This window comes from Anas platyrhynchos, chromosome W (genome assembly GCF_047663525.1).
Source record: "Anas platyrhynchos isolate ZD024472 breed Pekin duck chromosome W, IASCAAS_PekinDuck_T2T, whole genome shotgun sequence".
In the NCBI taxonomy this organism is placed as follows: Eukaryota; Metazoa; Chordata; class Aves; order Anseriformes; family Anatidae; genus Anas; species Anas platyrhynchos.
The window spans coordinates 1239393-1263197 of record NC_092620.1 but is presented as its reverse complement, the minus strand read 5'-3'; the positions used below and the strand labels follow the sequence as shown (position 1 = coordinate 1263197).

At 45.6% G+C, this 23805-nt stretch overlaps 1 protein-coding gene and 1 long non-coding RNA gene across 15 annotated transcripts in view; one reads left to right on the top strand and one right to left on the bottom strand.

Moving 5' to 3' along the window:
• The window catches only part of LOC119714294 (uncharacterized), a 29197-nt gene extending 13155 nt beyond the window's left edge, over nt 1-16042 (bottom strand). Inside the window, exons 1-2 of one of the 4 annotated variants that reach the window (XR_011805563.1) lie at nt 14677-16042; nt 9359-13888 (exon numbers count right to left, since the gene is read on the bottom strand). This is a non-coding gene — a long non-coding RNA (uncharacterized lncRNA). Of the gene's footprint in view, nt 1-9358; nt 13889-14676 lie in introns of those variants that run through there. The other 3 variants (XR_011805561.1, XR_011805562.1, XR_005261370.2) reach the window with 3 other exon arrangements.
• LOC101794193 (CBP80/20-dependent translation initiation factor) overlaps nt 1-23805 on the top strand; it is a 167227-nt gene that overhangs the window by 87123 nt on the left and 56299 nt on the right. For all 11 annotated transcript variants that reach the window (XR_011805560.1, XM_038169454.2, XM_072030439.1 and 8 more), the window contains one exon: nt 7154-7230. Coding sequence is in view for 10 of the 11 variants with exons in the window: in XM_038169454.2 (XP_038025382.1) it covers nt 7154-7230 (77 nt within the window). In the remaining variant the exon portion in view is untranslated. The remainder of the gene's footprint in view (nt 1-7153; nt 7231-23805) is intronic.

The following is a 23805-nucleotide window of genomic DNA, read 5'->3' as shown; positions in this document are numbered from 1 at the left end:
TTTACCAGAGTCCACCAAGACTGGAACTTCTTCTCAAAATCATTGGCATTGTCCCAAACAGTCTTTCGGACTTCAGCCGGAAAAGTGCCTTCACTTCCTTCCCTAATGATCAAGGCAGCTGTTGCCTGCAACCATAACTGTGCTTACATACAACTAAGAGCTAAAGATCTAACTTTCCATTAATGCTCTTATCCTCTGTTGTTACAGCTTTGGACCAAGGCCATTCACCATTCTCTATTATCATAGAGGCACCTTCTTGAATCACAATTACAACTTTTAAGCCATAGAAATAAAACAATTCTGTTAACTAAATTCTTGCTATCAGTATTATTAAATACTCCTGACCGTATTGTCCTCATTTTGCTCGAACGAGCTTTAGTTTCAGTTCACCGTCACCTGGTGTTACTTTCCAGGGGGCTTCTAAAGCTTTCTTCACTTGAGAATGGTGAATCCAGGCACTCTGTTCCTCAATTGCGGTGGAGGTTGTAAGGAGCACCTGGTATAGTCCTTTCCACTGTGGTTTCAAAGTTTTCTCTACAAGAGACTTAGTTACCTATCAGGCTTTGGCAGTCCTAGTGGGGAAAGCCTCTGGCCATCCTGAAACGGTATCTGTTAACACCAGTAAATATCGACACCCCCTTTTCTTGGAAGTTCAGAAAAGTCAATTTGCCACTGTTGCCCGGGCCCATGGCCTTTTCCAATTTGACACAGTTTTGGTTTGGGTGCATTTTTGGGGTTAGTCTGGAGACAAAGATCACACTGTTAAGTTATTTGAGTGATGGTAACATATAAGTTCTGGCAAGATTTTTTCCAATTAGGGAGTTTTACAAGGTGTCTATTCCCCAATGTGTTCTTTCTTTACCAGTGACCACAATAAATTGGAGAGGATGACTAGCTTCCCCTTCCCTTCTTTGGTAATAGCCCATCCCTCTTGGTTATATTTTCCCTTCTGACTTCCAATTAATTTTCTATCCTTTTTTGTTATATACAAGCTTACCTTCAAGGGGAATTTGCCTGTCTGGAATCAGGGCTCCCTCCATTGCTACCTTACCTTCTGCTGCTTCTTTTGCCTCTCTGTCTGCCAGATCATTTCCTTCCTCCAATTCTGAGCTCACCTTCTGGTGTGCCTTAATGTGCATGATTGCTACCTTTTTAGGCAGCTGAACTGCTTCCAATAATCTCATTATTTAGTCCGTGTAGATGTTTATTTTCCAGATTCTATTACGTCTTTGCAAGTGGTAACTACATACTCAGCATGTCGTTTTCCGCTGATGATGTAGCTGCTTCCATATTTCCACATCATCAGAAGGAGTGTCCTCCAGGTCTGGACGGCTGGAGTAGGTAGCTTCAATGGTCTCCAGACAGTCATGGTATACTGGCTTCCCTTGGTTTCTGCTGATTTCAGGAACCTTTCCAGGGAAGCCAGTGACCACCTTTCACTTCCAGCACTGTGGACACTGTGTGAGACACTAGCACAGTTATTTTCTGTCCCAAGGTGAACTTGCGTGCTTCCTGGATATTTAGCACCACTGCTGCAACGGTTCTGAGGCATCCCAGCCATCCCTTGGCGGTAGCATCCAGCTGCTTATTAAAAAAAGCAACTGCCCTTCGATATGGGCCCAGGTCCTGTGCTAGTATTCCCAGGGCAATCCCCTGTTTCTCATGGGAGAAAAGGAAGAATGGTTTATTTACATCTGGAAGTCCCAGAACTGGAGCTGACATGAGATCCTTCTTTAGTTGGTCCTAAGCTCTCATGGCCTCCTTTGTCTATTGGAGGTCCCTGTTCCCATTTGCAATGAGCACATAAAGCGGTTTTACAAACGATCTGTAATTATAGATCCACAATCTGCACCATCCTGTCATTCCCAAAAAGGTTTGCAGTTCTTTTATTGTCTAAGGTTGCGGGGTTTGACATATTGCTTCTTTACGATCTTGCCTCAAGGTCTGTTGTCCGGCATTAACCTCATAACCCACGTAGATCAACTTCTGCTTAACCACCTGAGCCTTCTTCTTCGATACCCTGTACCCCTGTAGTCCCAGAAAGTTTAGGAGGCTTACCGTCCAGGCCACACATGCTTCTTCTGTCTGGGTGGTTATTAAGAGGTCATCTACGTACTGCAACAGCCTTCCTTCTCCTGATGGGGCTTCCCAGGTCTCCAAGTCCTTTGCAAGTTGTTCTCCGAACAAGGTGGGTGAGTTCTTAAAGCCCTGAGGCAACCTTGTCAGTGTGAGCTGTGTTTTGCGCCCACTCTTAGGGCCTTTTTAATCAAATGCAAAGATTTTCTGGCTGGCTTCATGGAGAGGGAGGCAAAAGAAGGCATCCTTCAGGTCTAAAATGGTAAACCAGGTTAGCTCTGGTGTTAAGCATGTTAATCAATTATCGGGCTAATTCCTTCTCTATCTTCCTTTTTCAAGGGGTACTGTTTAAGTGCATTCTTCGCTTTCCCTGGTACATTAGAAGATCATACTCTGGAAAACACTTGACTTAGGATTTCCTCACTAATTTCCTCTTTGGTCTCAATAGCTGTCAATATCAAACTGAACACTTCCACATATCTTTGATCATTTACCTCCAGAATAATCTCCCCATTTTTAAATGAAATGGTTGCTTGTAATCTTTCCAATAAATCTCTCCCTAGGAGTGACTCCAGGGAGTTGGGCATGTATAGGAACTTGTGAATGCCCCACTGTTTCCCATATTTATATTTCAATGGTTTGCAGAAATATGCTATTTCAGATTGGCCAGTTGCCCCCTTTACTACAATGTAATAATTCCCCACTGATACTAATGCTTTATTTAAAACTGATAAGTTCCACCTCTTTTTCCTCCTTCCCCAGCTTCATTTTTATAACCAGCGGATCTGCTGGGGTAGATTCCCCCAGTCCTCTTCAGTCATCTTTTGCACGCACGACCATCACCTCCCTTCTCCGGTTCCCTTTTCCATTTCTTTTCCGTTCTGGGCATTCGTTTTTCCAATGCCCAAGTTTCTTACATAGGGCACATTGATCCTTGCCTAGTCGGGGCTGCTCCTGTCTGGGCCTTCTTTTTCCTTCTTCTCTAATAACTGCTATCAGCCTCTTCTGCATGTTTAATTGAGGAAGATAACAGTCCTCTCTCCTTCCAAATTGCCCCGTGTACATGCACCACACCAAAGGCATATTTCAAATCTGTCCAAATGTTTGCCAGCTCAAGAGCTCTTATCAAGGTGATGATTTCCACCTTTTGGGCTGATGTTTGTTACCGCATATCCTGTGAGGTGAAATCCCTGGCAGATGAAGCTGCTGACATCTATATACCAATCCTCCGCATCTTCTAGGGGTGTTTCCTTTAAGTCTGGTCAGGAGGAGTATACCATGTCCGTGGTCTTGATACAATCATGAATGGGTGATCTGGAAACTCTGTTACTAAGGAAAGAGCCTGGGTTCACAGTATTAGTGCCGAAAAAATGTAGTGAACTCACAGTCCATTATACACATTCCTTTTCTTCTTCAGTAACTATCATTTGCATATTGCAACAGTATCCCCTTTTCCGGAAGGGGTCTTTCAGGCTTCAAGATCACAGTTCCTGAATATGGTGGGGCTATTCTTGAACCCCTGTGGTAACACTGTCCAAGTAAGCTGAGTTTTCCATCCTCTATTATTATTTTCCCACTCAAAGGCAAAGAGTTTCTGGTTTTCAGTTGCCACGGGCAGGCAGAAAAAGGCATCCTTTAAATCTAGTACCATGCACCAAACTTGACTGTTTTTCTCAGTTTGTAATTCCAATCATTTTTCCCAATTTAAATTTCAAGCATTGAAAAAAAAAAAAGAAAAATACCTTTTCCTGTTGGACAGTTGCTCCTATTGAATTTACATTTACAGACTAATTAACACAGAAAATAAACTCCCATAACCAACAAAAAATTCAAGCCTCACTTTTTCATTCCCTAGCTTTATTTCAACCAGTGGACCTGCTAGGCTAGATGCCCCAGGTCCCCATCATTCCTGACTGTTGTAAGTTTATCCTGCAACCTAAGACAATTTATTTCCGGTATCAGGGGCTGATTGCCCTAGAAAGAGGCTAATCAATTAACTCTGTTTGTTTTCTGAAAGCAAGTTCAAAATTTTTTTATTTATATATTTTTTATTATTATTATTTTCTCTTCGAAAGTTCCCTGAGATTGCCAATGGGACCGCTGAGCTCACACATGAAATCAGGTTGTTTTAAGAGTTAGCTGCTTTTCTGTTTCCATGACAACTCTCTCGGACCCATCATGGTCCCTCTGCCCCAGAGGGCTCACACCCGTGATTTTGAGATCTCAGCCTCGGGTTGAGACAGAACTATTAACGTTCCTACATCCTCTTTCCCTGCTCATTCAACTTCAGACAGCTCTGTCAAATACTACATGCCACACCTTTAACACCTTCAGCAACCCTTTTAACACTTCCTTTATCTTTCTCCAGCCTGTACTTTTCTAATGCCAGAACCAAAGGCTCAGTCAGGGGCCAACTTAATTCCATACCTTTTCCCTCCCAGATGCTATACAACATTTCATCCCATTTTCCTTCTCTCCTCAAAAACATTAATTGCAAGATAGTGTTATAGACGATTGATCCATAAAATGGCCATTTAAGCTTATATAGCGGCCACCACTGATTGCAATACTTAGTGAAAGTCCTCTCGCTATCTGTGCCCCCAGTTCTAACAATACCCTTCGAATGTGCCGATATGCACCCAAGGAGGCTTTATTTAAAACATCTTTGTTTTGGTTATTACTTATTTCCTTGATTTCCCATTCCCTTGTATTTATTTATTTATTACTAATCCCTACTAGTTACTGCCCCTTGTTTCACAAACCTTTTTACTGCAGGTTTTTACTATCTTTTCCTAATCTTCTTCCCAAATGTCCCAGTTCTCTGGGATTAAACGCTTCTTCCCACATACAAACTTAACTATTTCAGATTATTAATGAGCCTCATTCCAATCACAAATCCAAGGGACTTCGGGAAAACACCTGAAGCACTCAGCCTTCTGTCTTCTAGACAAACATTACCACCTTTTCCACAAAATTTACATTTCAACAGGACTGAATTTCAGCCGAATGCCAATTTTTCTCATGCACTTTGTTAGTAAGCCCATACAAAACAAGGAATCACTCCTGTGTATCCGTCAATATGGGGGTTTAAAAGGGTACTGAGACCTAAATAAATTCGCTCTCCCCCTTCTTAACAAATTCCCGGGGCTCAAGGCCAAACCACCAAAGAAATGACTCTCTCTGTTCTACCGCTTTGATAATCAGTCAGCCCCCTCCCCCTCTCCAGTACTTGGGAAACTGACCAAACACCACAGCAAATACACCAACACTTCTAAACTGTTAGTTACTTAGATAATGCTTTTTCTTGTCACACTCAAAGCATTTAAGAGCAAAAATAGGATCACAAGATACACCGCCAGGCCCATATATTGGGCACCACCAATAAAAACTTGGATAAAACAGCACTTCTTTTTGGTCTGTCACACACTTCGTTCGTCTCTGGCCACTCCCCTTGCAGAGAATACGGAACCACAGATCGGAACTCTGCACTCACTTTGCAGCGACGCTGCATCTGACTCACACAGCACAATCACGCAATCACACAGAGAGTCCCCTAGCACATTTCATTCATATCACAAGAATATAATTTAGAATGATAACCAACCAAAAAAGTATTGTCTCTGACTGTGTTCTTCGTGGAGTGACTTATTCCACTTTGTTTCAAACCCTTACACTTTACACAAATACTTTCAACACAAAATACCTGGACATTTAAGAATAAGACATACAGTTATTAACACTCCAGTTAGTATTCCTCCAGCAGCTGAAAATATTACCCAGATAACCTTGTCACAATTGTGAGAGGCCCGCTTACCCTTCTCCTGCTTCTTATACAGTCATTAGCAGGTCCGTCCTGGCTCCCAAAACCGGGATGCAGCGGTAACCTCGGATTTGCTCGATCTACTCCCAAGATCGCTAGCAGCCACTCTATCGGTCAGCAAATCCCCCTTGACGACTCTATCGGTCAGCCTGTAGGGTACCCTCCTCCCTTACAGGGACTATGCTGCATGCCAGACGTCTCTGCACGATTTACCAGCTGCCCCGGCCATGCGTACGACTTACAGACCCCTGCTGTAATGTAAAACATACCGTTTGTCTGCAGCTTCAGGAGGTCCTTGTCTGCTCCTGTGGTGAGCAGCTGAGAGTGGAGTCCCCTCCGAGCAAAATACTCAGGGTGCACCTAGGGGCGTCCGCTCCGCAGCTGATCCCGCAGCCAAGCAGAGTGTCTCCTGCCTGGCTCACCAAAATGACTCACAGAAAGCTGACTCCACAATCAGTAAGATTGTAAAGTAGGTATGTTTACTCAGCGCTGGGCAGCATGGGGGGTAGTCCCACCAAAGTCATGCGCACCTAACGCGGCTTCAAGCTTCAAGGCCGTGGTTATACATGTATGCAGTAAAGAGTTACATATATATGAAGTTTCCCAATATGCCTATACATATGCATAACCTGTCCCCGCTTAGTATTAAAATTGGCTACAATAAGTCATTTCCATAAATTCCTCTTGTCTGCGCTTGCTCAGTGCCTTGAGGTGGTGGGCGCTGAGGGTTGTGGGGATGAAATAAGATGTCTTCATCAGGGTTGAACTTTTCACCTCATCTCTTTGCACATGCTCTCTGAGGCCTTGGTCACAATCTGGGCCATAAGGTTGTTTTGATCTGGTTCTTGGGGTCTGAGGGGCTCCTGTTATCTCGAGGCCTTGTATGTTTAACATTATCTTGTCCCTTTGTAAACAGTCCTCCTTATCTCTGACGCCTTGGTTAAAGTCTGAACCATAAGGTTGTTTTGATCTGGTTCTTGGGGTCTGAGGGGCTCCTGTTATCTGGAGGCCTAAGCGCAGCACAGGCGCAGCACATTGCAAATATAGCACCTATTCATTCTTAATCAATCGCTCTCTAATTTCTAATCCCAATGATTCAGCATTGTCCTGGTTTGTGTTTTGTAAGGATGTACAGATGGGAACATTTTCTTGAATCAGCCTCATGCGCTTAGCACACAGCTCTGTCTCACTCTGAGCACCTATATATCGATGCCTCCTGTATCGTGGAACTGATGGTTGCTTTTCCCTCTGTTACAGGGTTACCATCCATTGCCTCATGAAGATGAAATCGCACACACCAAAAAGCTGTTCAGAAGGAGGAGAAACGACCGGAGGTAGATGAAACATCTCTTTAATGTTTTTTTTTTTAGCCTTCTCTTCTTCATTGCACATCTTCCCCCACTGTCTCATGGAGTGTCTTTGAACAATATTGCTCTTTAGCAGCTGTCACCATTGAATTAATGCAAAAACTGTTATTGGAGCACTAATGTCCTGAAAATGCTGTCTGTCCATCCTTCCAGTTTGTCTTTGAAATTTGGGGTATATCTTGTATTGCTCCAGACCTCTTCTTCCTCTTAAATATTCCAGCATAGCCAGATCCCTCCACTTTCCTTAGAAGAAGCAGTTGGCAAGACATTATCTGTAAAGGCTTTGAGTCCCTGTGACTTGCTTCCTCTCTTTCCATAGAAAAGCAAAATCTGCTGACTTTCAGGGTTTGCTGCAAAATGGGTTGAGAGGGGTTTGCAGCAAGCCTCGGATGCCGTTCTGCATGAACAAGGGGATGTGCTAAATAGGCAGGCAGCTGAGTGACTCTAGGGCTCTAGATGAGGGCATCTAGAGTCCTTGATAGGAATCCTGACTGTGGTTAAATGTGAAAATAAGCTGTGAATGAAGGAATCAGTTACACATGCAGCTTTCTTCTGCTGTGGCAGAGACAACAAAGCCAGGGCAGTAAAGCATTTCTAAACCCAGGAGTTGGCAGGATTGGTGTTATTGAACAGGAGGAGGACAGTGGTTTCTCAGAGCCTCAGTTGCAATGCCTCGTTGTGGCCTCATTTTGGGGGGAAGTCTTGCAGAGACTGCAATGGCAGGCAGGATGTGTCCCCAAATCTCCAAGCAGATGACTCGAGCCACCGCTCCTCAACTTGCTAACAGCCTGCAAGGAGCCATGGTGCAGTTATCTCTGTGCTTGTGTTGTTTTCCCTCAGTTTTACAGAGCAACTGATAAAAGCTTGCTCAGACAGCCCAGAAATTGTCTGTGGGCAGCGAGCAAGTCTTAAAAAGGGTCCTCCTATGCATCCTTTGGGGCTCCAGCAAAACTCTGTTTTCCAATTTAACCTGTTATTTCTGCTATTCAGATAGTTATGGCGTAGCATTTCATCATCATCCTCTGTCTGGTTTTGCTTGCTCTCATGTCGCCATTGAGGGCTTTACAGTTTCTTCAGTTTAAGTACAGCAGTCTTGCAGAGATAAATAGGACCGAGTGACAGAGGTGAGGGGAGTTTGAGTAATCCCTTACAGTACTGGTGTGTTGCTGCTGTGAGCTGGATGTCGAAAGCCAGGAGGAAAACCAGACCAGTCTGCGGCTAGCAGTCACTGGGGCTCCCTCCTTTTTTCACCATACACAATTTAAAAGACAATTTTGTGATTTAGGGAAAATTTTTTTTCCCTAAGGAAAGGGGAAATGCCTTTTCCCTAAAAGGCATGAGACCCCTGCAGAGCAAAGGCCTGAAGCTCCACACTGATACCTGGTGGGGCTGCAAAATGCAAACCATAGCATTACAGCACATTGGGCTGCAAAATGCAAACTGTAGCCCTCCTGAAAGTGCCTGTCTTCATCCCATAAGCCCAGCCTTTGCTACAGGCTGCGTGCAGCCCAAAACACGGCCTCTGGCTCAGCCAGCCCTGCAAGGAGGTGGCTGGAGGATGGAGATGGGCATTGCACTGTGTCGAGTCAGAGCTGCAGCCATTGTAAATGTGTGCAGCCAGTCCACTGCAGAGCTGTGGGGATCATGCCAGATGTACTTCTTCTCTTCGGTTCAGATTACCACAATAAATAGAAGTGTTTAGGGCATTGCTGCCCTTCCTGTAGATGTCAAAGAGTGATAGTAAAAGGAACTGCCTTGAGCTGGTTCTGGGAGATACGGGGTGAGGAACAGCCCAGAGCAAATAGCTGAGTGTGAGGCTTTGCAGGGGACCAGGGTGATGTTCCAGGAGGAGAGCTGGATTAGGACAAAACACAAGGATTTACTTAAAAGCCTTCAATCTGGGTCAGTATGGCAGCATGCAGGAGGAGATGTGGGTCTGCTTCAGCCCTAAGCAGTTGTGAATGAAATAAAATGGAAAGGGAGGTGAGTATACAGAGCTGCCCAGGTCCCCCCTAAACACTTCCATCCTTGGTAGAACTGCCTGTCATAGCTGTGAGAAACACTCTGTAGCCAATAACTTAGGCTCAGGCGAGAATCTCAGTGAAGTAGCAATTTATTCGCGATTGCAATGGCGGGCGCCCCACAAGCAGGAGAGAGCGCCTCTACTAGTTCCAAAACACAGTTTATATACTTTTTGATGACAGGACCCTCCCCTGTTTCCCCACTGAGCGGGTAATCCAGGTTCACAATCTATCTGATGCTTCACAAACAATGCATGGCCTTCAGTTGCAGGCCTGTTAAATTTCAATTTCCTTTTGCCATTTTTACTGCTTGAAGTGGTAATGTTTCTTCACTTATCTGACTTGACTTGACACCGTGATTTTCACCTAATTGTTCTAAGGAGTCTGGCTGTCTGCATTTTACAAGGTCGCCTGCTAAGCTTTCTTATCATTGCAAGCATATCTCAATACCACATTCCTTTCCTCTAAACAATGTAACTGCAAAAAAAACATTTCTACTCCCACAATTGCCCCCTTTTCTTCTTTATAAACTGTTGATTTTTGCAAAACTTTTCTCTAAGGTGTAATTTGGTAGATATCTTCCTCTTCACTTTCTTTGCTTTCCATCTCCTCTAATATCATCATCTTATCTGAGTAAGGTGGTGGCTCCATGGTCAATTGTTTCCATAGTGCAGTTTCAATTAACCGCTTGACAAGTCCCCTTACGCAGGGGACAATGCAACAACCAATGGCTGTCAAAACTCCTGCTACTACGATCAAGGATGTAAATATGGACACTACCATCCCTTTCCATTTACCAAACCAAGATCCCAACCGTCTGGTGGTAGAAGTGCCTGTTCCTAATTTTTCTGCCAATTCACTGGCAAGGGTGGTAAACCCTTGCAATGCTCTAGTTACTGTGCAATCTGGGGCAATATTGTTGGGAATAAAAGTGCAACAGTGGTTGCTCAGTATCACATACACACCTCTTTTCTCCGCAAGCATCATCTCTAATGCTATTGTTTTCCCAAGCCATTTTGCTGGTGGCATCTAGTTGTTCAGTGATTCCTCTTATCGCATCCCTTGTATAATTGATGAATCTCTGCTGATTATAATAGATATAATTAATCCAATCCACATTCTTATTGATTGTTACCCACCAGAACAGTGACTCAAACCCTGCAGCAATTTGATTCCTGGCTTCCTGTTCATGAGGAACTCCTCTAGGTACCCCAATAGAATCTATGTATACTCTGTCATCGAATGATATTCCTAAGCCTCTTTCACTTCTTCTGGGCATTTGTGATGTTTCTCTTTCAAATGCCAGGGTGAAGGGTATAGCTAATTGAACAAGTGCACAAGTGCCTCCCCAATTAGATGGTAGGGTGGACCGTAGGATCTTCCCTCCACAGTACCACCAGAGATCTGCCCTGGGGATCTCAAGTCTTGAGCAGTTTCCCATCAAGTCCTTGGTAGCATTCAAGGTCCTGGTGCACAAGGCAAATTCTCCCAGATGCCGGGTAGCACTCACACCCTGCCGTGAGAGGCAAGCTGTATGGTTACCTATAGCTGAAGAGAATGCAGGGGGAACCGCGATATTGTTATCATGCAAGAAACAGCAAAGAGAGACTTACAGGCCTCGTTTCCCCAGGCAGTCTTTTCTTGGTACAATGCAATCATATATCGCATCCCTTGGGAGTCTTTGGTCCACCCCCATGGGAAGGGCACTATCTGGACAATCGGTCATCCCGAGGCACAAGCATAGCAGTAGCTACGGTTGAGACTCTGGATGGTATATTTGACCCATTCTATCCAGGCATTCACATCCCCATACCTTGTTTGAACTGCCACATTTCAGAGGGCCTCCTGTTTTCTCTCCTGTTTTCTCCTTGAGTTTCTCCCTTTCTCTGATGGCAATAGAGGATTGTTTCCATACAGCTATTCTCAATCTGGCTGTTGGGTCTCTCTCAGTTATTGGTTCTCTCTGCTCAATTGTCGTTGGGCATTTAAATCTCCACAAGCTAACACCTCACAAGCATCAAACGTGATGGCTTGTGGTACATAACCCTCTGACACAATCACACATATTTTGACAGGGTATCCCATCTTACTATTATCTGGTCATGCCTTTTCCAAGTTGCTAATTGACCAAGGCCTTCTCTGAGGCCTACAATTACTAGAAACAAAATTAATAGTTGAACTTTCCCTGTCATTATTTTTAAGCCTTAGGTTTCCAGATAATTATTAATACAAAGAATAAGATATATGTACTACTAAAACAAACTCCCCTTGGGAGCACTTCCCTATAGGCCAGTCCTTTCTCTCACTCGCAAGCCACACTCATTAATTACCTGTGAAAATAAAAGGGTAGTTTACAGTTGTAAACTTTTATCCTGCTCAGAGTCCACTATGAGATTTTTCTCTTTGATTTCAACTTCCAACAAGTCTTCTGTAGGAACAGCTTCCCAGGTACTAGGGTCGACAGATGCCTTGACTCAAGTATAGTGAGTCCAACCTTTTTCCGCAGTTCTTACGGCTGTTTCAGTGGTTAGTAATGGTCCTTCCCATTCAGGCTGGAGTTGATTCTTTCCAGGTCCGAATCAGGACCCGGTTTCCTGGGTGATGGTGGTGAATGGGGAATTCCAAAGGTGGGGTTTGAGCCAACAGCCCATGGGTCCTGAGAAATGACAAAGGAGAGGACAACCCCAGAATACAGTTCTTAAGAAAACTCTCTTGTTTTGAATTGTGGTATTTCATCCCTTCTGCCCTAATAGGGCAATCTGAACAGCATCTCATATGGTGAAATTCCTATATCCTTTCTTGGTGCTGTTTGAACCTGTAGGAGTAAGCATTTTACCCAAGGAAGTTGGGTTTCTAACACTAGTTTAGTTAATTGCTTCTTTAATGTCTGATTCATTCATTCCACCTTCCCAGAAGGGGAGGGGTGCCAGGGGCTGTGAAAATCCCACTCAATATCTAAGGCCTGCTTTAACCCTTGCAGTAAAGCTTACACCCATCCAATCACGTGGTCAGTTAGGACAAACAACTCAGTAAAGTCTACCTGTACACTTTGGAAAGGTCAAATCTCTGGCTCCCATCCCCCTCTAGATGGGTTACAGAAGACCTTTTTATTTACCTTTTGACATATGGTACATCCTCTGCATATTTGCTTCCCTAAAGTGTATATTCCTACACAGACATACTTTCTTAGCACAACATCACACATTGCTTGCACCTCCCAATGACTCTTCTGATGTAAAACAGTTAATATTTGCCTCATTGGTGCTTTATTCAGCATTTCTCTCCCATCAGGGAGTATCCATTTTCCTTCAGACTTCATGGCTCCTGATTCCTTAAAAAAATCTTTCTCTTAAACTTTTTAGTTCTTTCTTATTTTTCAACAATTCCCTGAATCCTTTCTGGATTTATTCTTTGTTTTCCCTCAGACATTAGATGCCTTAAATACCTGACTTCTCTTTCTCCATATTGTAATTTATTTTTCAATACTCCCAAGCAGTGCTTTCCCAGAAAGCCGGATAGCTTGTTAGTAGCTTCCTTCACAGCTGTTTTCTCCTGTCCTGACAATAAAAGATCATCCACGTATTTGTGACAGTAATGTTATAAATGAAGTCTCAACTCAATCTGAATTAGTAATATTTATACTTATAAAAGGTATAAAAGGCAAGTAAACAGCGCTGGGTGTGCGGGGAGTCTACGCTCCACCAACAAGTACACACAAACATCAAACATTCTAAACATATAGAACATTGCTTTTACATACTAAACCCGAGTATGCCTATAAAATCAGAAAAGGTAACAAACAATCCTTTAAGTTCCATGACTTATAACAGTTTCCAATTTCCATTCCTTTTCTTGATTACAAACACAAAAGAATTCCAGGGCTAGTCGTGCGAACAATATGTCTCGCTTTAAGTTGTCAAGCAACTTGGTCTTCAGGCCTTATGTATCCTGTTCTTCCCAGAACTAAGAAAAGCATATCCATCTCCTTTTCAAGGCAAATAAGGCCTGGGTTAAAAGGCACGTTCAGGTCAACAGGGGGCGTAACAGCAAAAGCCTTTGATGGCTGTAGCAGTAGAGGGGCCCATGGCATAGCAGTCAGATAAGTAAAGGCTCCCTCTTTGTCTGGCAAGCCACGTTTCTGACTGTGGTCCCATATGACTCTTTAAGGCCTCAGAGATTGCTCGCCAGGTGCCAAGCAATCCCACCACAACCTTGTCATTTTTAGTTGCAGAGTCCCACACCTTGACCTCAGTTTGGTCCCATATTTCAGGCTCATAATCTGTCCAATTGGTAATAAGGAGAATGAGCTGTAAGGTTACCAGGACAGTCTTTTTTTCTAAGGATGTATGATTCCCCATAATGCGCAACTGCTTACCAGCGAGGGGCAGTTGTGTGCATGGGTTCGCTTCTCTCAGCTTGAGCTTCTCTCCAGCTCCAGTGTGCCCATTTCCAGCAACTTTCTGTACGAGCGACTTAGTGTACGAGATTCTTTGAGCGGTTTGCTGAGTTTGGCCGAACCTATCTTCATGAGGCAATCAATGTTCCTGTTCCCATCCTGGTCTCTGTTCTGCCAGCCTGTTCCTTTTCATTCCTTCTTTCTGCTTCTTTATTGATGACATAACTTCATTTTATTGTGTTGCCTTTTTTTTTTTCATCACAAGGACAGACTCCCCTCTTATACCCTTCCCCCCACAGCAGTCCTTTTCAAAAGCAACTTCCATGCCTTAACAGCTGGAGAACAAGAAACCAGAGACTGCATAGAGTCTCCTGAATCACCCTTCTTTGTTCCCTCTTAACTCTTTTACATTCCTGATGGCCTCGTCGTTAAGAGTCTAATATTATCATCAACAATGGGGCTTTCCGACCCCCATAGCCACACTCCCATATCTCCCCCTTCTTTATTAATATCAACCATCTTCTTGACACGAATTATTATGCCATATATCACACCTGGAACCCATATTTTCCCTTTTTTCCTAGCCCTTGTCAGTGTGCTGCTACAGAAATTTCCCTCCTGCAGGGTACCACACAATAACGTTCCGATTCTGGAAAATGGGCGTGTACTGCCAAGCACTTCACCGTGCAGGGATTACCGTACACCCAATTTCTCTGGTGTACTTCCAATCACTTCCCAGTGCAAGGATTACCATACACCAAATTTCCCTGGTGTACTGCCAAGCACTTCACCGTGTAAGGGCTTACCATACACCAAATTTTCTAAGACTCTTCCTTTATCTCCCTCATCTCACACTTTGTCCGTCTCTGGCCGTGCCCCTCGCAGAGCTACAGAACCTTGGATCAGGACTCCACACTCGCTTTGTACAGAAGTACATCTCAATCACACATCACAGAGTCTCACCCGACCCCCAAGGCAATACTTAATACTTCTTACCTTGGTCTGTGCACAGAGTTACTGGATCAATTCTTAAAAACCCGGAGTGCCTACCTTCTTCCTTTCCCCACTACTTCACGGATCCTGCCTCTTTAATCAGTCTTGGTTCATCTGTCAGCTCTCCACAGAACCACCCCCGTTGATGCACAGGACCGCTGAAAGCAGCGGGGCATGCCCTCCTGCTGCTGTGACGGTGGGGCTCCCCAGTAGGTGACTGGATCCCAGATGAGCCCCCAAATTGTGAGAAACACTCCGTAGCCAATAACTTAGGCTCAGGCGAGAATCTCAGTGAAGTAGCAATTTATTCGCGATTGCAATGGTGGGCACCCCACAAGCAGGAGAGCCTGCCTACTAGCTCCAAAACACAGTTTATATACCTTTTGATGACAGGACCCTCCCCTGTTTCCCCACTGAGCGGGTAATCCAGGTTCACAATCTATCTGATGCTTCACAGACAATGCATGGCCTTCAGTCGCCGGCCTGTTAAATTTCAAATTTCTTTTGACTTTTTTACTGTTTGAATTGGTAATGTTTCTTCACTTATCTGACTTGACACTGTGATTTTTACCTAATTGTTCTAAGGAGTCTGGTTGTCTGCATTTTACAAGGTCGCCTGCTAAGTTTTCTTATCACTGTAAGCATATCTCAGTACCACATTCCTTTCCTCTAAACAATGTAACTCTGCAAAAACAACATTTCTATTCCCACAGAGCTTAGAAAAAAAAGCATTCTTATTTTAACTGCAGAAAGGTAGGAAGCATGGGTAGAGGGAGCTGGAGCAAAACAACAGTCTCTTAAATAATTATTTAATCCAAAAAGGCAAATTGTAAAGACAAAAGGGGACCCCAGCAGCCCCTTGACCCCACTCAGTTTGGTGCTAGGAGTTGGACTGAACAGCGTTAAGCACCTGGAGTCCTCTTGCGCATTTATGGTAGGGGGGGATTTCTAGTGCCGCTTGAGGTGCCCCTGGAGAGCACTCGCTCCTTAAAACTGATTCCTAGCAGTAAGTGAGATCTCAGAATGGTTATTTTATGTGAAAATCATTCTGGAAATAGGGAAAAAAAGGGAATGGGGAAAAAAAAAAGTCCTGCTGAACGAAACTGTTTTGCAGCTTAAATGCCAGTCTGTATTGGAGCACAAACTTGTTACAAAGCTACAAAGCTTTTCACACTTTATTGCAGTGCTATTATCTTAATATCCCAGACATCTTGCTGCTCGAGAAAGGCTTTGTTTCATCACTGGTGTTGCTGCACAGGTGGTATAAATATCCCTCTTGTTATAAATGAAGTCTCAACTCAATCTGAATTTAGTAATATTTATACTTATAAAAGGTATAAAAGGTCCGATTGTTAATAAGCAGAATGAGCTGTAAGGTTACCAGGACAGTCTTTTTTTCTAAGGACGTATGATTCCCCATAATGTGCAACTGCTTACCAGCGAGGGGCAGTTGTGTGCACGGGTCTGCTTCTCTCAGCTCAAGCTTCTTCGCAGCTCCGGTGTGCCCATTTCCATCAACTTTCTGTACGAGCGACTTAGTGTACGAGATTCTTTGAGCGGTTTGCTGAGTTTGGCCGAACCCATCTTCATGAGGCGATCAAAGTGCCTGTTCCCGTCCTGGTCTCCGTTCTGCTAGCCTGTTCCTTTTCATTCCTTCTTTCTGCTTCTTTATTGATGACATAACTTCATTTTATTGTGTTGCCTTTTTTTTTTTTTATCTCAATGACAGTCTCCCCTCTTATACCCTTCTCTCCACAGCAGTTCTTTTCAAAATATTTTTTTATTGGTCAAACAACTTTGAATATAACAACAACAGCAAACACCCAGAAACTTCCATGCCTTAATGGCTGGAGAACAAGCAACCAGAGACTGCATGGAGTCTCCTGAATCACCCTTCTTTGTTCCCTCTAAACTCTTTTACATTCCTGATGGACTCATTGTTAAGAGTCTGATGTTATCATCAACAATGGGGCTTTCCAACCCCCATGGCCACATTCCCAAATCTCCCCCTTCTTTATTAATATCAACCATTTTCTCGACACGAATTACCACTCCATATATAACACCAGGAATTTCTTTCCCCACCTTACATGGCAGAAATCCCACACCCAGTGTTTTCTCTATCATTTTGGACTCATGAGGTGTGCCACCTTCTGTGTTGGATGGGAGCGACGGTGGGCATCACTGCTTAATGGGATCGTTGAAGGAGCACAGTGGGGACACGTTTTTTGTAGATGCCCATGTGAGCAAGTGCTGAGTACCAATGAGGTTTTACTGTCCCAGATGCTGACCCACTGTTTGCTACCACAAGACCCACCTTACGTAAACAACACTAAAGGCAATTTGGTTTGGCGTCCCATAGGACTGGGATACAGAGCACAACAGACCCATTTCTTGAGTCCTCTAGTCCTCTCCTCCATCCTATCTCAACCTGCTGCTTCTCTGCTAGTGACTTGTCTCCCTGGGAAGGTGGGCTTTGAGTTGTGTCCACTGGTTTTCAAAAAGCTCCCAAAACCACCACGTCTTAAGTATCTACTGTGGTGGTTTTACTCAGGTGGGCAGCTGAGTTCCACCACGGCCACTCTCTCACTCCTCTGTCCTCAAAGAGGAAGGGGGAGAAAATATGACTCAAAGAGCTCGTGGTTTGAGATGAAAATTATTTATTTAAAGGTAAATGGAATGAAAAACAACAACAACAACAACAAACAAACACAAGGCTGTGTGGAAGCACAGAGAGAAAGGGAAAAAAAAGTTATTCTCTACTTCCCATCAGTGGCGATGTTCAGCCATATCCTGGGAAGCAGGGCCTCAAAACGGATAGCGGTTGTTCAGGAGGACAGCCCCCTCCCCCACGAGAGCCCTCCTTTTTATTGCTGAGTGTGACATCAGGTGTTATGGAGTATCCCTTTGGTTGGTTTAGGTCAGCTGCCCTGGCGATGTCCCCTCCCCATCACTCACCCACCCCCAGCCTGCTGGCTCTTGGGGGCTTGGAAGGAGTCCTGATGCTGTGCCAGCACTATGCAGCAATAGACACAACTCTGGAGTGATATCAGTGCTGTTCCAGCTACGAGTGCAGAGCACAGCACTGTGTGGGCTGCTGCAGGGAAAGGTGCATCCCAGACAGACCCAGCACACCTACCAAAGCATTGCAAGTCAGCTTGCTGTTGCACGGGGTTTTTCTGGTCTCTGTGACCTCCTAGGACGATGTATTTGGTGATGGAGGTCCAGCTGGCCAAATGCCATGGCCCTGAGGCTCATTCACAAAAGTTTGTGTTACGCCGCTTGGGCCAGTGTTAAAGGAGTGGTACAAAACCTTGCCTGGTCTGGTTAGGATACACAAGGAATATATGGGTTTCTGGAGGGGTTCTCTCAAAGCAGGTGAGTTTGTACCTGCTTCTTGGTCTCCTGATTAATGGGGTGCTGAAATTGTTCTTTGTCACCTAAGGACCAGGAAAAGATTGCTGGGGAACTCTTAAAAAGTTTGCACCATTGTAATCACACTGGTTCAATCACATCTTGTTCGATTCAAAGGTCAGATCAGGCTGATTTCCTTAGTGGAAGGAATTCCTCATGTGTGCGTAGGATGCTGGCAGGTACCTCACAGGGCTTTTGGTGGAAAAGGACAGGAGAGCGTTAGAGGGGAACACAACCCCATGGCTTGGAGAGGATGGTGTAAAAGCCTCAGAGTTAATCAGTCTCCTATTTCCAAAAGGTATCCAAGTTCCTATTTTCAACATACATGTAAGTGTGGATCCTTTGTGCTTCCGCCATACGCAGCATGGGAGTGTCTCACGTCTTTGGAATGACCAGAGCAATGAGGGGCTGTTCTGCAGGAACCTGCCTTGGAGTCCTTGGAGGACTGTCACCTGCAGCAGTGGCTTCTCCTCTCAGATGGAGGAGCATTTCTGCCATCCTTCAGAAAGCCCTTGCGTGGGGATAAGGAGCTGGAGCAGAGACTCAGCCCCTTTTGGCTGATATATGAAGCAAAGGGGTGGGAGCTTTCCCCATCTCTCCTCAGCATGCCCCAAATACTTATTGTTTTGATAACAGGATTACAGAAATGTCCCCAAGTTTTCTCATGCACTGTCCCAGTTTGCTTCCTACCGTTAACTTGGCTTTCCACTTAAATGATCAGGAAAAAGCAGTCTGGCTTTTTTTTTTTTTACCTTTTTCATTTTGTTTTGTTTTAATGAGATTCAGAGCTGGGGAAGGCAGAAATATTCTCCTTCCCCGGAGAGCCATGGGTGGCTGTCAGGGACAGGTTCCTCTTCCTGCAGCACAAGGCTTGTGTAAGCGCCGCTAACCCCTCCTGCTCGCGCCCATGCTGAAAACAGGGTCATCTGGGGTGACTGTAGCAGGGTGGGCGCCCCTGCCCTGCCTCTCCACTCATAGTCCAAAGCCCCATTACACCAATCTGAGTCTCCTCTGTGGCCACCGCTTCGCTGAGGGACATCCCAAGGGCTCATCCACGTGACCCCAGCTGGGGTCTCGTGTTGGGGCGAGCATGGTCCTACATGGGGACAGCCCAAAGGATGGTCACTGTGAGCTCAGGGCCAGGCAGGGAGCATCCCAGATCCACTGGCAGCTCCGCTGAGGAGCATAAGCAAGCTGATATATTTATTTTCCCTTTATATTTGATTTTACAGACCTTTAGGGACTCTCAGCCACCTACAGTGATTAGTTCAACTGATTAAGCTGCTTTTCCTCTTGTGGCAAACTCCCTTTGTGAAGGGTTTTCAATAGCCACACTGCCCGGGACATTGTTCCTGTACAATTTCCTTTCAAAACACCATATAAAGGGTACTCCACCACTTTACCCTGCAATAAAATATTACAGGAATCAGCTCTGCCCAACTCAGTCTGCAGGGGCAAAATCTCCCCATGTGGGGAGAAGGTACAGTGGGATGAGAGTAGCAGGACTGCACAATGCTGGAGTGAGGTGGAGCCTTCAGCAGGGGGGATCTGAGGTAAGGAGAGGTAAAGCAGAAGTTTTCTGCTTGTTTTGTTGTTGTTTGTTCATATGAGGATCCAGGGTCACCTAGGGAAGCGAACAACAGACTTAAAGCTCAGAGAAGGAAAGAAATGCTGCCTCGCACATCTCTGGTTGTACAGCCTTGCCAGGCAGGCTGGAGAGGATGTGGATGCTCTCCAGGTACCCAGGGTACGTAGTGCAGGGGGAGAAGGGCTGTTCCTGCTGAGGACACACATGGAAAGCAAGCAGCTGAAAACTGTCCATCTAATAAAGACTGGAAATCGGAGGAAGATCTGCTTTGATTGCCACCAAGGGGGTAACAGGAGTAAGGAACTGGATGGGGTTGCAATGCACAAGGTCCTCCCATGTTTGTAGTTACCCCAGTACCTTCCTTTCTCACCAGGCTACCAGGTAGATTCATACAAAGAGTGGGTGTCACTGGGACCTGGTTGGCCCATGGGCAAGGCAGTGATGGAGCAGGACAGAGATGCTATCAGGAGGAGCCAAGCAGAATCCCCTTCCTCCTGGCAGAGCAGCACTGGCGAGACATGCTAGCATTGCCCAGTCCTGCTGCCCTTACTTCCAGGCATCAAGGAGAAGGCTCTGCCAGGGGTCATGGCGCTGGCACCCCTCTCCCAGGAGGAGGGAGCTGAGAACAAAGACTTCACCGGGCTCCTCATTGAAGGAATAGCCCCTGAATGATCAAAAAGCCAGCTTGTGATGACCCGCGGGCATCCACTGTGGGTGACTCAGCCTCGGGTGGAGCTGCTGGGACTGCACTGCAGCTTCTCATCAAGAAGGACCTCTTGGAGCTGAGCTCTGGAGGTGGTTTGGTTCCCGTGGGGCCCCTTGCTGCCCTTGCAGCATGCTCTGGGTTCAGTGAGTGGGACACGCAGGAGGACTGTGGTGGTCCAGAGACATCCCTGTGCAGCAATCCCAGCAGAAGGTCAAATAGCTCCACAGAAGCCATCTGAAGATCAACTGAGTTTGTATCTAGCATCAGGCCTGGACAGGCTCATCTAAGAGCCGCTTGCCTGGCCCAGCACTGTCCCCAGAGTGGCATGTGTGAAGTTTTTCATCACCCGAGTGGTCCATTTAAAACAGCAGCAGCAGTGAGTGGAGCAGTTAGTGTTTAGCATTGGTAGGGAAGTTTGCTTTGACTGTCGCCTGTGCCTCGGTCTGTGGTGGGGTGACAGGGGGTTTCCACCCAGCTGCTCTGCTCCTGCTGCTGTGGCCAGCACTAAGCTCTTAGGTGCTGAGCAAGTCAGGAGAGTGTGTCCAGCCCTGAGGCACCCCCGAAGGCAGATGGTGCAGCTGCAGTCCTGCTGGAAAACGCACCATGCAAGGCAATGACACATCTACAACTCCTGTACTGGTTGGGCTGCCACTGACTATAACATGAGTCTCAGTCCCCACCTCCTATTTGGTCTCTGACATGGCAGACACCTAAAATTGGATGATCTGAACCCACAGTCTGTGTGAAGCTTGTGACCTTCTCCTCATGTCTATATTCTCCATGCTGTACGTGGTATTTTCTCTTGCTGCTGTAAGCTGCTGGGGGAGCAGTTCTGTACTCTAAGAACACAAGCACAGGACCCAAGGCTCTCCACCATGGCTGGACTGGTAAATTCCTGCACAAGACTGAGCAACCCTACAGTAACCCAGAGCTGCATGGAGAGAAAGGAGGATTCTCCTTCTTCTGAGCCCAAGCGGGAATGTCCAAAGGTGGCAATCGCAAGGGCTTGGAGAGCCTTGAAGAGCTTTACGCTGAGAGATCTTCTTGCCCCTACAAATGAAAAATGAGTCTGGCCATCTTTCAAGAACAGGTTTCCTTGCTTTATTTCACCTTACCACGTTGACCAGAGCCAAGGAAGTCTGAAAATCAAAGAGCTGTGGGAGGAGTTGAACCAAACCACCTCACGCTGGAGGAAGCACTGGATCAGGGATTTGTTTCTGTTCTCCCTTCAGCAAGAACAAAGACTTGAGACCGAGCATCCCATCCTCTCCCATCTCATGGAGGAGAAATCTCTTCTTACCAATTAGCACCTTCTTCTAGAGTGTTTCTTCTCCACTGGTGGGCAGCTGGGAGGTGGGCACACCTGAATCAGGGGTGTTCTAAGGCAGGGGATTGTCTGCGACAAGGTGGTGCCATCTCAGGTTAGGCATTGCAGGGACACTTCTGGCACTTGCATTTCAGACAACATGTGAGCTCCCCAAACCCTTACGGTCAGGTGGGATTTGGGGAAATGCTCATTGAGCTCTTGGATCCTCAGGTCTACCTAAGCTCTGGTGTGAATGTATGTGCACTTGGATTTGGTCCTAAATGTCAAGAATAAATGCATACACCCAGGTTTGTCATGGGCATTTGAAATTGTGGGAGGGTCAGGAATGGACCCTAGAGTTATATGACTTGTAGTTCTGCATGTGAATTTTAAACCTATTGTCCAATTTGTGTTTAAAGGATGATATTGCCTTTTTTTACATCAAAACCTGCTGTCCTGCGTTCCTGAGTATCTGGTTCTGAGTTCCCAACTATCTGGTTCTGTGTTCCCATACATCAGCCCCTTATCTGCTATTTCTTATCTTAATTAAAATGCTTCTCCCTCTTGTTTAACCTCCTTATTTTTCACTTTTTACTCAGAGATACATATATAACTGCAGTACAAATCTCTCCTGGTGGGAGAGTGAATAGAAATGAGTTCATAATTACAGAGTATAGAACTGATGCGTTTGCTTTTTCACTATTTTAATTGAGGTTTTCAGAAAGGAAGAGAACTTAAAACAATAGAGAAATGTCTTTTGTTCTTACAGGGCCATTTATTGAGGGGGTTGCAGTGAATGGAGAGGATGTTTATTAACGAAAGCAACAATATCAAGACGTTATTTTAGTGCAGAATTGTTGTTCCTCACCGGAACAAAACAAAATGTTTCAGATGAACTTGCTGAAAACTGGTGTTGAGCGAAATGATTTGCAGTGCTTTTACTGCAGACAGTTTTGGAACAGGAGAAAGGGAGAGGAAGGGAAGGAGCCGAAAAGGTTGAAACACCCTTTTCCTTCTCAGTAGTATTTCCAAGTGTAATTTAATTAGGCTTAACAGTACATGGGGCTGAACCCCTGAAGCGGTGTCTGGAAATCAGGTTTTCATCCTCCTCCATGCCCTCCTGTCTCCTCCGTGCCCTCCCGGGAGCCGGTAGCGAGACACGGAGCCACCGAGGAGGCTTTCCTTGGGGACACAGAGGAAACAGCCCAAGCCCATGAGGGATGTCCCGGCCACCCACACCGAGGAGCTAAGCTAGCCTGGTGGTGTGTGTCTGTGGGACAGCCCTTGTCTTCAGCAAATTTAGGACCAATGATTCCTTTTTTTTAAGGGCAGAAGTAAGTCTCTGTCTGCACTGATTGGAGGCAGTATGAGCATCTGGCTAAATCACAGTATTAAGAGTGCAATGATACAAGCAAGAGCAATAAACGCCTCTAGCCGCCGGAAGCACCTAAGGGTGCTGTTAAATCAGCAGGCTCTGTCCTGCTGAACATTTAGAAACTTGAAGCAGCAGGGAAAGACAGGCCCCGTGTCCAGGAATACCCATGCTAAAGGCGCAATTCAGAAAGAAGTTGGGGAAGCTGCATGGCCAAAGTCCCACATCTTGGAGAACCACATGAAGAAACCCTCATGGAGGTGCTGGATCTTCGAGGCAGGGGTCCTCCAGGATGCAGAGGTTGTACACAGAAAGGTGGCGAGGCAGCAGCCAGTAATAACTGCACGCCTGCCTCGGAAAGTGGGGCCATGCCAGGGCTGTGGACGAGCTGTGCATCAGCCAAGGTGTTAGTTACAGGCAATTTAGAGACAGATCATTCAGTTTCATTGATTTTGATTGTCCACAACATCGCTGTGAGTTATTACACTAAATTAATTCTCCCAACTGCAGGTCCCCAGAGGGCAATACTGTCTTGGCGGTTTGTTCCTAAAAGGGCTCAGCTGGGTGATTGTGTTACTGCAGCTTAATGAATGGCCGCACGTGAGCTGGTTGCTGGTAATTGCCTGCGCTCCTGGCTGTAGGCGCAGAGTGCATTACACTGAAAATCCTGCACCCAGCCCAGAGATGGCTGGCCTCAGACGTGTGCCACAGGCCAAGCACGTGCCTTGCACATCAGCACTTTCCCG